Source organism: Microcaecilia unicolor, chromosome 10 (genome assembly GCF_901765095.1).
Source record: "Microcaecilia unicolor chromosome 10, aMicUni1.1, whole genome shotgun sequence".
Taxonomy (NCBI): Eukaryota; Metazoa; Chordata; class Amphibia; order Gymnophiona; family Siphonopidae; genus Microcaecilia; species Microcaecilia unicolor.
Window position 1 is genome coordinate 216,899,443 of NC_044040.1, and position 12,679 is coordinate 216,912,121.

Below are 12,679 nucleotides of genomic sequence, written 5' to 3' on the forward strand. Positions count from 1 at the left end.
AGCCCAGGACGAGGCCTAGTATAGGGTTTTGGCCAAGGCCTAGGGTAGACCAAACAGACACTACGCACTACCCCAGCCACCAAGCCCCACACACACAACAACCAACTAGCACCACCAGAAAGGGAGATAGCATTCAGGCGGGCCTCACGGCCTATCGGGAACCCACTCACACAGAGTCCAAGCATGCGGGCCTCACGGCCGAACAGGAACCAAATCATACACTGGGAAGGGAGAAAGAACGAGGGGCCCCCAAAGGGACAGGAGCACCAGCAACGCACACAGCGCTAGCTAAGAATGCAAGGGAAAAGGGACTGACAGACGTTCCTATAGGAAACACAAGGTTGTGCCACAGGCAGTCAAGGATAAAGGAAGCCACATAAGAGAACACTCTAGGCTACCATACAGCACACAAGGCAACGGGAAAGCCACCTAAGAATACACAATGCTAACCTCACAACATACAGGGATAAAGGGTACTGCTATATAGGATTACACAAGGCTGTGCCACACAGCACTCAAAGGACAAGGGAAAGGTAAGCAAACAGAGAATGTTGCCTTAACACACACACAGATCAGATAAGGAGCAGCGCTCACCAGAAGCAGGAGGCAACACAGCAAAGAAGGAATTAAAGCAGAATAAAGGAAAAGACAGCTTTAAAACACAACCTGCCAGAAGCAGGGCTCACTACAGACAAAGGGTTAACACAGAGGAAGGGGCAACTTAAACAAACTGGAACATACAAGGGACAAGCTTACCACAAACAATACAACACCTGCCAAGCATAGACCAGGTGTAGTGTAGTGAGGCAATCAAGCACAAGCTGGGAACACCCAGCACTCACACAGAATCTACAAGCTACGAGGAGAGAAAGCAAATCTCCAACGTAAAGACAGTGTGCACTAGCAGAAACAGAGAGAGAGGAAAGCTGGCTTCAGCTGACAGCAATCAACGCTAAAGAAAGGTAAGGAGAAGTAGATCAGGCTTCTGACGTCTGCTGCTTCAGCCGTCAGCCCCTAACAAGCCAATCAGGAGTGAGTCCCAAACATTCCCTGCCTATCTAGCAGATCATAACACATGTTCACAAAGTAGTTTATAAGAACTAGTATATGCCAAGACGAAGGAGGAATGGGCCTCAGAGAAATAGATTATATAGAGAGAGCTACCATCATAGACCTCCAGACCTATTTAAGGTCATCAATATGTCCAAACACACGTGTTCGAGCATGAGAGCAAGCGTCCAGAATCTAGTTCCATCATTAAACTTGGGCAAGCGTTCAGACAAGCAGAAGGGTTGAGTGAGAATCCACCTGTAAGTAAAGGGATGGAACAAACAGAATATGCAAAGCAGGAGAGAAAGCTCTGTAAAGGAGCTAATCAGCAAACAAGGACAAACAAGTGGCAACTGCACAAAAACAGTGGAAATCCGACAGATGTGGATCAAACCCATGAATGGTTAAAGAAGCGGAGAATTGAAACCTAAAGATGAGAGATTGATAGTTGCAACTCAGGACTGCAGATTATGAATGAGATGGTTCAAAGTGACATAGAAAAAACTGGTACAACTGAGATTTACAGATTCTATAAGAAAAGCTGGAAATGCCATCCGTCCAGGTGATTTATCACTCTAACCTGTCAATTTGACTTAGTAGGTCTTCCAGGTTCACCGAGATTTCTTTCAGTTCCTCCGCATCGTCACCCTTGAAAACCATTTCCACTACAGATCTCTTGCATCTTCTTCCTTAAAGACCAAATCAAACAATTCATTCAATCTCTCCACTGTGACCTTGTCCTCTAAGTGCCCCTATTGCTTCTTTATGATTTAACGGTCCCACGGATTCCCTCACAGGCTTTCCGATTCTGATGTACCTGAGAAAGGTGTTACTATGAGTTTTTGTCTCCATGGCAAGTTATTCTTCATATTCTCTTTTAGTCTTCTTTATCAGTGCTTTGCATCTAGTTTGACACTGTTTATGTTGGTTCTTATTTTCTTCATGCGGATCTTTTTCCATTCTTTGAAGGATGCTCTTTTGGCACTAACAGCTTCTTTCACTTCACCTTTTAACCATGATGGCTGCCATTTGATCTTGTTTCTACCTCTGTTAATATGTGGAATACACCTGATCCACGCCTGATTTAAAGTTCTAACCTTTGTGATCGACCCTTTCAGCTTCTTTTTAATAATTTCCCCCAGTTTGTCATAGTCACTTTCGAAAATTGAATGCTGCTACAGTAGATTTCTTCAGTGACTTCACTCCAGATATCAGCTCAAATTTGATCATGTTATGACCAGCTGATCCAACACCGTTACCTCTCATACCATGACCTGCATTCCACTAAGAACTACATCTAAATAGTTCCCCTTCTTGTTGATAATTGGACCAGTTGTTCCAAGAAGCAGTCAGTTATTACATCTAAGAATTTAACCTCCCTAGCGCTCCTTGATGTAGCATATTTCCTGGATGTCTCTATTCCCCCATGCCATTTTCTTCCTGGGTCTCCTGATTTCTCTTTCCATGTCCAGCATCTCCTTTCTGCCTTCTTACTAGGTCCCCTATGTCCAGCATCTCCCTATGTCATCCTTCCCCCATGTCCAGCATGTCCCCTACATCTCCCTTTGTCCTCCCTCCCCACAACCAGCATCTCCTCAATTTTCCTATTCCCCCCCCCCCATGTCCAGCATCTCCTATTTCCCCTCCCCCATTTCCAGCATCTCCATTCAATTTCCCTATTCCCCTTCCCCTTTGTCCAGTATCTTGCCTGGGTCTCCCTATTCCCACTACCTCATATCCAGTATACTGTCTCTTCCCTCCCCTTGCCACCTGGTCCTACATTGCTTCTTCAACCAACCCCGGACTAGCATAATCAACTTCCCTTCCCCCACATAAGCCATCACAGTCATGGTATCTTCTAAGGCCTACTGCCATGGTAGGAATAAATAAATAAATGCAGAGCCTTTGAGACTCATATGGATATCAAATGACCTGCCAATCCTGCCCTCTCTGACATAATAGAATGCACCAGAACAGATATGGTCGACAGGGACTCAAAGACTCCACACTTTTGTTTTTATTCATGGTGGCCAGAGAAGAGACTTGCCACCTGCTGCTTCAGACAGAACTACGTAAGGCAGCCATGACTCCACTGATTTGAGAGTACTTGCTGCCCCCCCCCCCCCCCCACTTCCAAATCTTCCACCTGAGGTAACCGCCTAATGACAGAACCACCCCTTCGCCTTTCCTCTCCTTTTTGTAGCGCCTAAGATCTCTTACAACCATCGTTTACAGTGAAGAAACTGAGAGACCCACTATGATGACTGTGCAACACTAAATAATCCTCTAGAACGTTATCTCACAGCACAGGAAGCCAGGGTGTGAATATTTTGATTTCAGGCATACCAGGCTCTGAGACATACAGCTAAAGGTCCACGAGAAAGCAAGCTCCTCACATGTACAGGAAAAGTAAGAGGGGCAGAGAAAGGACACAGAGTGCAAGCTTCAGTCATATTAACAAAAAAGCAAGAGGAGTTTCCATTCACGTTGCTTCACAGCCGCAATGGATCCACATTCATGTCCCAAAAAAACAATCCCTACCGCAGGCTGAGAGTCTCACTGATTCTCAGCATAGAGTAATGACTCTGGACCACTGTGGCTCCATATACCAAAGGAAAGACTAGCCAGCAACCAGGCACAAAACATGGTTATGGATGTGTGTCCACGAAAGATATGCAAAACTCTTCAAGACAAAAAGCAGGAGCATAATTTCCACAGCAAGACACCACTCAAGACGCAAAGGGCTAAGTACACACTACATACACTAGACTATTCTATCTCACACAGGCCAGGCTGAGGGAGCACTGGTTTCGCAGGACTGCATGTAGGAAGATGTAGTTTTATTTCCCAGTCCACCATTTCTCCTGCTCACTTTGCTGACGACTATCACTATTTCCAGGTCTGCAGGCGAACAGCTAGTTCTGGGGCCATTTTACAAAAGCTTAGCATATGCTAACTGACATTAGTTTGCATTATGTGCCATGTGACCCATAGGTATAAAAAAGGATGTGCAGGCTCATTGCATTTTCAGCTACCACCTTCCTTCGATTCTTTCCCTACCTCCTCATACTGATTGGGAGGCAGGAGGGGAAAAGCAGCAGTACATCAAGCTGCTCCTCTTTTTCTGCCACAACTAAAAAGAGTGACGTCCAACAAAAATAAGAATCCAAGATGTAGAAGTCGCATCAATTTATTATAATACCGGACTCAAACAGCTGTGTTTCGGCACAAAGGCCCTGAATTAGGAGTTCATCACAACGACCGATGTTATCAGTCTGATATACCTACAATAATGAGGAGTAAAGATCGAACGTTTCTTCAAAACAAGAGGAATGTCTGTGGCCCATGACAGCGTTTCTCACACAGCATGAACCAAACTGTTAAAAAATTCCCAGGTGGCCCAAATGGACCCCGAAGCCCCCCCCCCCCCACCCCCTCCAAAACAGGCCCTGAAACATTCCCAAACACTCCCACAGAAAACCCATGATGGGGCCCCCCCGATGCATCCTCACTTCCTCCCCTCCCAAAGAAATTCACAAGTAGGCCCCAAATACCTCACAAGGCCTTGGTCGCAAGGTAAGAGCAATATTCACTCACTCCTGCTTCAAGCACCGCTAATTTGCATATTGCCAGTTCCTGACCTCTAGCGGTACATTGAAACATACCACTAAGGTTAAGAAGAAGGACCTTTCCCTGTGGTAAGAAAAGCATAATGTGCAAGCTTTTTTGTATTCTGTTTTTTAATTAATATTTGCTCCAAAATACAATTAACCATTTCAATTTCAAAAAAGTATCATTAACAACTTTTCTCGTACCTCCCTTTCTCTTTACTCTTCCCATGGTGACTTTCATGCCTCCTCAGAATTCTCAATGACTATTCAATCAGCCTATCCTACCAACTTGAATAAAGTTAATTTTGTCTAGTGGGCAAGTTAGCTTGGGGAATGAATTTTCTTTTGTAAGTTAGTAGATTTTCTTACATTATTATTATTTTTGCTCTACAAATTTTGTTTGAAAACTTCTAACTTGCTTGTAAAATTCCAAAGAGAAAAAAAAAGAGGGAAAGAACAGCGTTTCCGAGTTAATTACTTCCACCATATCATTTTTGGAGGGCTTTGCAAATGTCAAACCCAGAAAAAAAAAAAAACACACGCTAAGCAACCTCCCTGGAATGAGCCTATGACATTTCTGCCAGCATGGAAACACAGTACACTCGCTTCCACAGGAACATCAGGTGAAATAAATCATTATAACAAAGAACCAGCAGTGTAAATTTTCATTCAGATTTTACTTTGTACTGATTTCAGAAGACAACAGGAGAGGAAGTGCCAATTCCCTAGTGGCACGGTGAGCGATCTCATCTTCAACCAGCTAAATCACACATCTTCTCCGAAGAATAAGCACATTCTTTGTCTCAGCAGTCACACTTATGCAATTATGGAAAACCATGATCGGTCGTTACTGGACAGGGGACAAATAATCCCATCAGAGGTTTACCACAAGAGATCTGGATTTATTCTTTTTGACACTGGTTTACCTCTGTGTGGGACATACGAAGCATCTCTGCCTTCCAGAGCCAACTCAATCAGCTCTTCTCAACTCTCGACACTTTTGGCATGTTCCATAAATACAAAGGACGTCAAGGCCAACTGTGGTCAATTTTGGTGCCAACTTAGTAAAAAGTATTTAGCTAGGCTCTGAAAACGTAGCCAAGGCAGAATTCCACTTCTGGAGCAAGTTCTTGGACTTTCTTTCTGGTTCAGTTGGGTAATTTAACAGAAGAAATAACTTAAGTACCAGAACGTAACTCGCCTCGCCCTCAGAATTAGAAAAGGCAGTAATAATCCAGAATGATCATGCTTAAAAGCTTTTATTTGAGGCAGGCGTTTAATTTAGTCACCTCTCCCCTCTCCAATAGGTTCAAAACTCTGCTGCCCATCTCGTCTTCCGCCAGGGTCGCTTTACACACACTACCCTCTCCTCAAGTCGCTTCACTGGCTCCCTATCCGTTTTCGTATCCTGTTCAAACTTCTTCTACTAACCTATAAATGTACTCACTCTGCTGCTCCCCAGTATCTCTCCACACTCGTCCTTCCCTACACCCCTTCCCGTGCACTCCGCTCCATGGATAAATCCTTCTTATCTGTTCCCTTCTCCACTACTGCCAACTCCAGACTTCGCGCCTTCTGTCTCGCTGCACCCTACACCTGGAATAAACTTCCTGAGCCCCTACGTCTTGCCCCATCCTTGGCCACCTTTAAATCTAGACTGAAAGCCCACCTCTTTAACATTGCTTTTGACTCGTAACCACTTGTAACCACTCGCCTCCACCTACCCTCCTCTCCTCCTTCCTGTACACATTGATTTGATTTGCTTACTTTATTTTTGTCTATTAGATTGTAAGCTCTTTGAGCAGGGACCGTCTTTCTTCTATGTTTGTGCAGCGCTGCGTACGCCTTGTAGCGCTATAGAAATGCTAAATAGTAGTAGTAGTAGTAGTAATTGGAGAAGAGGAATTTAGGATCTATTAGGACACCTCTAATGAGAAAACAATATTTTTGTGTGTTTACTTTGCTAATGAGTACCTTCAGAGAATGTTGTTAGGTCTTTTCTATCATATGAAATGGCATTCTTTTCTTTTTAAAATTTGTAATTTTAAATATTTGTGAACCACTGTGATCTGTAGAAGCCAGGCGGTATATTAAATTTCGGTAACAAAGAGAAGGAACAGGCTGGGTAAAAAAATATTTTTTTTTTCAATTTCAAATCCCAGTTCATTCTGGGAACTGAGTAGCAAATCTGCATCTGCAATTCCTATACTGAGATGCGTGATTACCCATATAAAAGTCTGTTTAATATAAAAAGTGTGCTGTGTTGCCAGAGACTTGGGTGATGGGTTCACTCTTGAGGAAGGAGTCAGCAGCTGTACGATTGGCTCCTTGATAACTACTACTACTACTTAACACTTCTAAAGCGCTACTAGGGTTACGCAGCGCTGTACAATTTAACATAGAAGGACAATCCCTGCTCAAAGAGCTTACAATCTAAAGGACACGTGAACAGTCAGACCGATAGGGGCAGATAGGGGATAGATGAAAGAAGATCCTGACTTCAGTATTGCTCTCCGTAGATTTAGGAATGTCTGTCATCAAGAATGACTAACAGGAGAAAGAAGCAAAAGGTACCATCAATCTGTGCCTAGAAAAAAGACGCCTAACCCAAGCCTTCAGGACCTGTTTTGGGGTTGTTGTTTTTTTTAAACTTTGACAGTGATATTAAGAAACTGTGCTCGTAATTAACACTCAATTACGAGCACAGTTTCTTAATATCACTGTCAAAGCCATTCCCTCTTCTGTATTGATTCATCAGGTGTTGCACTTACTTTCCTGTTCACTGCAACTGAAAACTGCGAAAGTCAGTCCTCAGTCAGTAAACACCCAAAGTAGTAAATTCCCTCTTCCTGCTTCCGTGGGTTAACTCCATGCAGAAGCCGCTGCTCAGCATGATTACATGGTACAAGTCCAACCATCACATGACATCACAGCAAACAAGAGATTTCGCACCATTCATTTGCTGGCTACGGAAGGAAGCACATTTTATTTAAGATAAAGTTGGGAATATTACCTCACTGGACAGCACCTAGGAATTCAGCTGTCTTTTTATTTGCTGGTTTTTGGCTTCTTAGTTTCCTCCTGCTCCTTTGAGCTTTCAGCCCAGCAGGGTCACAGCAACATGAGCCACCACAAACCTCCATTCAAATCTACCCAAGAGTTTCTCCCTATGTTGCATTTATTTAAAAAATTTTACCCCCCCCCCCTTTTTTTTTTAAATATCAGTCGACACAGGTTACATAACACACAAAACAATGAATAAGTAACACGTTGACAAATAATTAAAGAGAAGGAAAAAGAAACTGTTTAAGGCCCTTTCAAAAAGCCAGAAGAGACGTCTGACCCCTCAGAGCATCAGGCAACTTATTCCAGCAAATCAGGCGCAGTTCATTTTTCCAACAGCGACCCTACCTGACTCCACTAAAAGATGACTTTGGCAAGATCTTGACGATCGTATAACAGCTTAGGAGTCTAATTCCTTCATTATTCTGTCACAGACAAAGCACCAACACTGTATCTTCTACCAAGTCCAGCAACAAACCCAGCTCGACCCAGGAGTCCTGCAGAGAATAATTCTATAGCAGTGTTATAGAGCCTGAGGAGAGCCTTTTTTGTAAAGGAACACAGGCCCCTCCTTTCCTTTACAGCGTAACCGGGTATATAGGGGCGAACGCGCTTACGCTGTGAATGCTTGTGCCTAACCAAGACACCACCCACGTGCATGCCCACCTGTCAAATACCTGCTACGTGACATATGCGCAGATTTTAAGCGGATTTGGGCCATTTATACCCGCATGTGGGCACAGTATTCTAATCATTTCTGTGAGTTATTACACCGTCCATGATACAGCTCACTTGACAAAATTACCCCTCACAGGTCAGCCTTCTTTACTTAAATGCCACAAGAACAAGAATGTTCATTTTGATCCTCAGCTCCTAATGCCAGAGCAAGCTCAAAAGGGAAGGCACTAGTAAGAAATGAATGGGTGCCACACTCTCTGAAGTCTTGCATGGATTTCTGTAATACCCGCAGCTTCCTGCAGGTGCCAAACTTGACTGGGTCACACTCTGCAGCCTGCATGTGACCTGGGAAGTTCCTTCACGTGCTGGACGTTGCCTGATCTATCTGCTGATGTGTACAGAGCTGATAGTGCATCTTCAGCAGCAGGGTTTAAAGGTCCTTGTTTTTTGCTGTCACTTGTAAAAGTGAAAGCGGCTGAGCCAACACTGCTTTGTCACTTAACCCACCTGTTTTTTTCCTCCACTACTACTACTACTACTATTTAGCATTTTTATAGCGCTACAAAGCGTACGCAGCGCTGCACAAACATAGAAGAAGAAGACAGTCCCTGCTCAAAGAGCTTACAATCTAGTAGACAAAAAATAAAGCAAACAAAATCAATTAATGTGTAGAGGAAAGAAGAGAGGAGGGTAGGTGGAGGCGGTGGTTACGAGTGAAAAGCAATGTTAAAGAGGTGGGCTTTCAGTCTAGATTTAAAGGTGGCCAAGGATGGGGCAAGACGTAGGGGCTCAGGAAGTTTATTCCAGGCGTAGGGTGCAGCGAGACAGTTCACACCTCATGCAGCTCTGTGCTACTGCTGTATGGTATTGTGTCTGAGACTTTCCCTCTCTCTGCTGGCAGGACAGAGGATCAATGAAGAATTTGAATAGCCCTCATCCACTTTCCCTCCCTAAGAATTAACCACAGAGAGACAGCTCATGGCTCACTGACATAACACAGGTAATTCAGCTGTAGGAGACACCAGACATGTCTTGTAGCACAACCGTTTCTAGGATAAGCAGCATAAAATGTACTGTTTTGAGATCTTGCCAGGTACTTATGACCTGGATTGGCCACTGTTGGAAACAGGATGCTGGGCTTGATGGACCTTTGGTCTGTCTCAGACTATAACACTTACGTAACACCAGGAAACAGGAAAGCCGTGCAAAATAAAATTGGTGCCTGACTGTGTAATCAACAGAGGCAGTAAACTAGACAGCTTTCTCCTCAGGTTCTGGGAGTACAGCTTTTGGGTGAGAATATTTCCCCCTTTCCACATATAACTAAACCTTGTTTCTCTGAAGAGGCTAGAAAACCGTAAACCCCAAACCTTATTGCAGGCCACGTGACTCTGAGGCGTCAGCAGACTATGCAGTGAGGTACAGCCCACACTAAACAAATAGTATGCAAATCCTGTGTGCATACAAAATCTACACCAGCAGGAGCGTGCGCTGATCACCATGGAAACAGGTACACATCACGCGTGTGACGGCAGTAAATCGACACTTACACTACTGATCCATCCTGTTTCTCCTTTTGACCTGAAATGGCACCACTCCGTATAGCCATGTGTACCCTCACAGAGACTTGTACTGAACCCTGCTAAAACGAATGCAAGCTGGATTTCTGGGTTATTATCTAAACCCACTGCACCCTTACACTTTCTGACCTTTCTATCGTCCCTGTTGACTCTTTTAAATATCTCGGGGTTGTCAATGATTCAAAGCTGGCATTTGATCAGCAAATCTCTCAGGTTGTAAAGAAGGGATTTTTCTGGCACTTTTGGGCTTAATTCACACATTTCACGTCTCAACTGGATTATTGTAATATAGTTTACGCAGGGCTTCCTCAGTCAAAACTCTGCTGTCCGCTTGCTATTTTGGCTAAGCGATTTGACTCAATCACTCCTCTACCAGCTGGCTCCCCGTCTCACACCGCATACTATTTAAGATCTATCTCCTTATTCTAAGACCCCACTTGGCTTCACTAATTATCCCCGTACACCCCTTCTCGTGCTCTCTAGATCTCTGGATGCTAACCAGCTAGTCTTGCCCTACCCCAAGCAAGCCCACTACGAATCTACCTGCCATGCTGCATTCTTTCTTGGCTCCTTTCCTCTGGAACAGCTTACCAGCAAATATCAGATGTGAACTTTCCCTCTCCAGATTTAAAAGACCCATTTTTTTCAGAAGGCCTTTGGCTTTGCTCCTTTTGCCGTTCCCCCTCTTTGCCATTTCTCTCCTCACCTATGTGAATGCCTCTTTTCTATTGCTAATAGACTTATATTAGCAACGCTAATTTGTTGCCGGTGAACGTGGTGAAGGCGGTTAGCTTGGCAGAGTTTAAAAAGGGGTTATTACTACTACTACTAATAGCATTTATAGCGCTACCAGATAACATGTATAGAATGTTTGTACGTTTGGGAAGCTTGCCAGGTGCCCTTGGCCTGGATTGGCCGCTGTCGTGGACAGGATGCTGGGCGATGGACCTTGGTCTTTTCCCAGTGTGGCATTACTTATGTACTTATGTCCTCTACTTGGCTCACTTTTATTACATAGAGCAGTGATTTAACCTATTGTGATGTCATAGTGGCTCATTCCACCAATAAGAGCCAACCTCATTAGTGATGTCACAATGGCTTGATTGTATAGAATGTTTGTACGTTTGGGAAGCTTGCCAGGTGCCCTTGGCCTGGATTGGCGCTGTCGTGGACAGGATGCTGGGCTCGATGGACCTTTGGTCTTTTCCCAGTGTGGTATTACTTATGAACTTATTTTGTTATTGTCCACCACTTTGATCTTTTTGTAAGCAAAGGCAGTATATCAAGTCCATAATAAACATAAACATCAGAGGTGCATATCTGGAATACTTCTGTTCATTAAAAGTATCTTAAGTTCCTGTACTTGAGGGCAGTGACATCAGTTCACAGCAGTGGCACCTCCCCCTTAATTCCAAATTTGCAGACATGATCACCTCAGGTACTCACCCCCCCCCCCCCCCCCGCCATTTTTTCACCGATTGACCCGTCCCTTTCAACAAAACAAGCAAAAAGTTGTGGGTCCTTTATTCTTACATGAAATATTGGGCATGAAAGCTTCACTAATGCCATCTTCAGAAAAACAGGCTAACTCTTTACTCCTCCTCAGATCAGGCATTAGAAAATCATGCGCTCAATCTTCAAGTCTTTTATACACTTCTCTGAATGTGGATTTAATAGCTAACACAATTACCACCATTAGATTTAAATGAGCAGTGCACCAATGCTATGTAAGTCTTTGGGTATAGTTTTCTTGCCCACTAAATTCCTTTCTGCACAGAGAAGCCATATTAGCACAGAAAATGGAGTACAGAACGTGTGCTAGGCCTCCTGCACTTTATTACATTGGCCTCTCTGACAGCTAGGTGCTAATGGAGGTGTCAAACCCCCTTCCTGTGGCATACGAGCAACAGGGTTTTCAGTTTCAGCTGAAATTCATCCCTAAGTTTCCAACTGAAACTAAAACTAGCCCTGACCCCCCAAATGGGAAACACCTCCAATCCTTCCCTCCTCGTGGCCCCACCCATAGGCCTGCCTGCCCACCCCCTGAAGAGAAGAAGCCCCCTCCTGCATCCACCCATAGCTACCACCCTCTCCGCCTCATTGCTGATGTGGTGCATAGCTGGGGCAGGAACTATCCCCAGTTGGTCAAGACCACGTTGGGTCCTCAGTCAAAAATGGCTGCCAAGACCTCAGAAGCAGTCTCGCAAGATTGTCGTTGGAGCTCCCAGCAACCATTTTGACTGAGGACCCAGCATGGATAGGAGCAACTGGGATCATTCCTGCCTCTGCTAGGCACTACAGCACCAATGAAACGACAGGCCTGGGGGAGTGGGGTGCTACTCTTCTGGAAGACAAGAGGTGTTCCTTCTGTTCAGGGAGGGGGAAGGAAGAAGTGGGGACTGCACAGCAGGTTCGGTTTTACCAAAAAAGCAATGGCGTTTTCAGTCAAAACCAAAACAAGGCTGAATACCATTTTCAGGCTGGTTTTTGGTCGGCCTCCAACATGCAAACTCCCTTCCTGTGGCATATGTGCAAATCAGGTTTGTGAAACTTACTTGTTACTGTCCCTGTACTGATAGATGTAACAGCCCTGAGGCATCCCGCTTTCCTTGTCCAGGGTAAATGTGAGTTTCAGCTGGGGAGAAAGAGAAAAGATGACACGATTATATTGACAGTTCACATGTCAGAACCTTTCTA

At 44.4% G+C, this 12,679-nt stretch overlaps 1 protein-coding gene across 1 annotated transcript in view; it reads right to left on the reverse strand.

Moving 5' to 3' along the window:
* The window catches only part of DIS3L2 (DIS3 like 3'-5' exoribonuclease 2), a 226,787-nt gene that overhangs the window by 51,717 nt on the left and 162,391 nt on the right, over nt 1–12,679 (reverse strand). Inside the window, 1 exon segment of the mRNA XM_030216582.1 lies at nt 12,538–12,617. Coding sequence (XP_030072442.1) covers nt 12,538–12,617 — 80 coding nt within the window.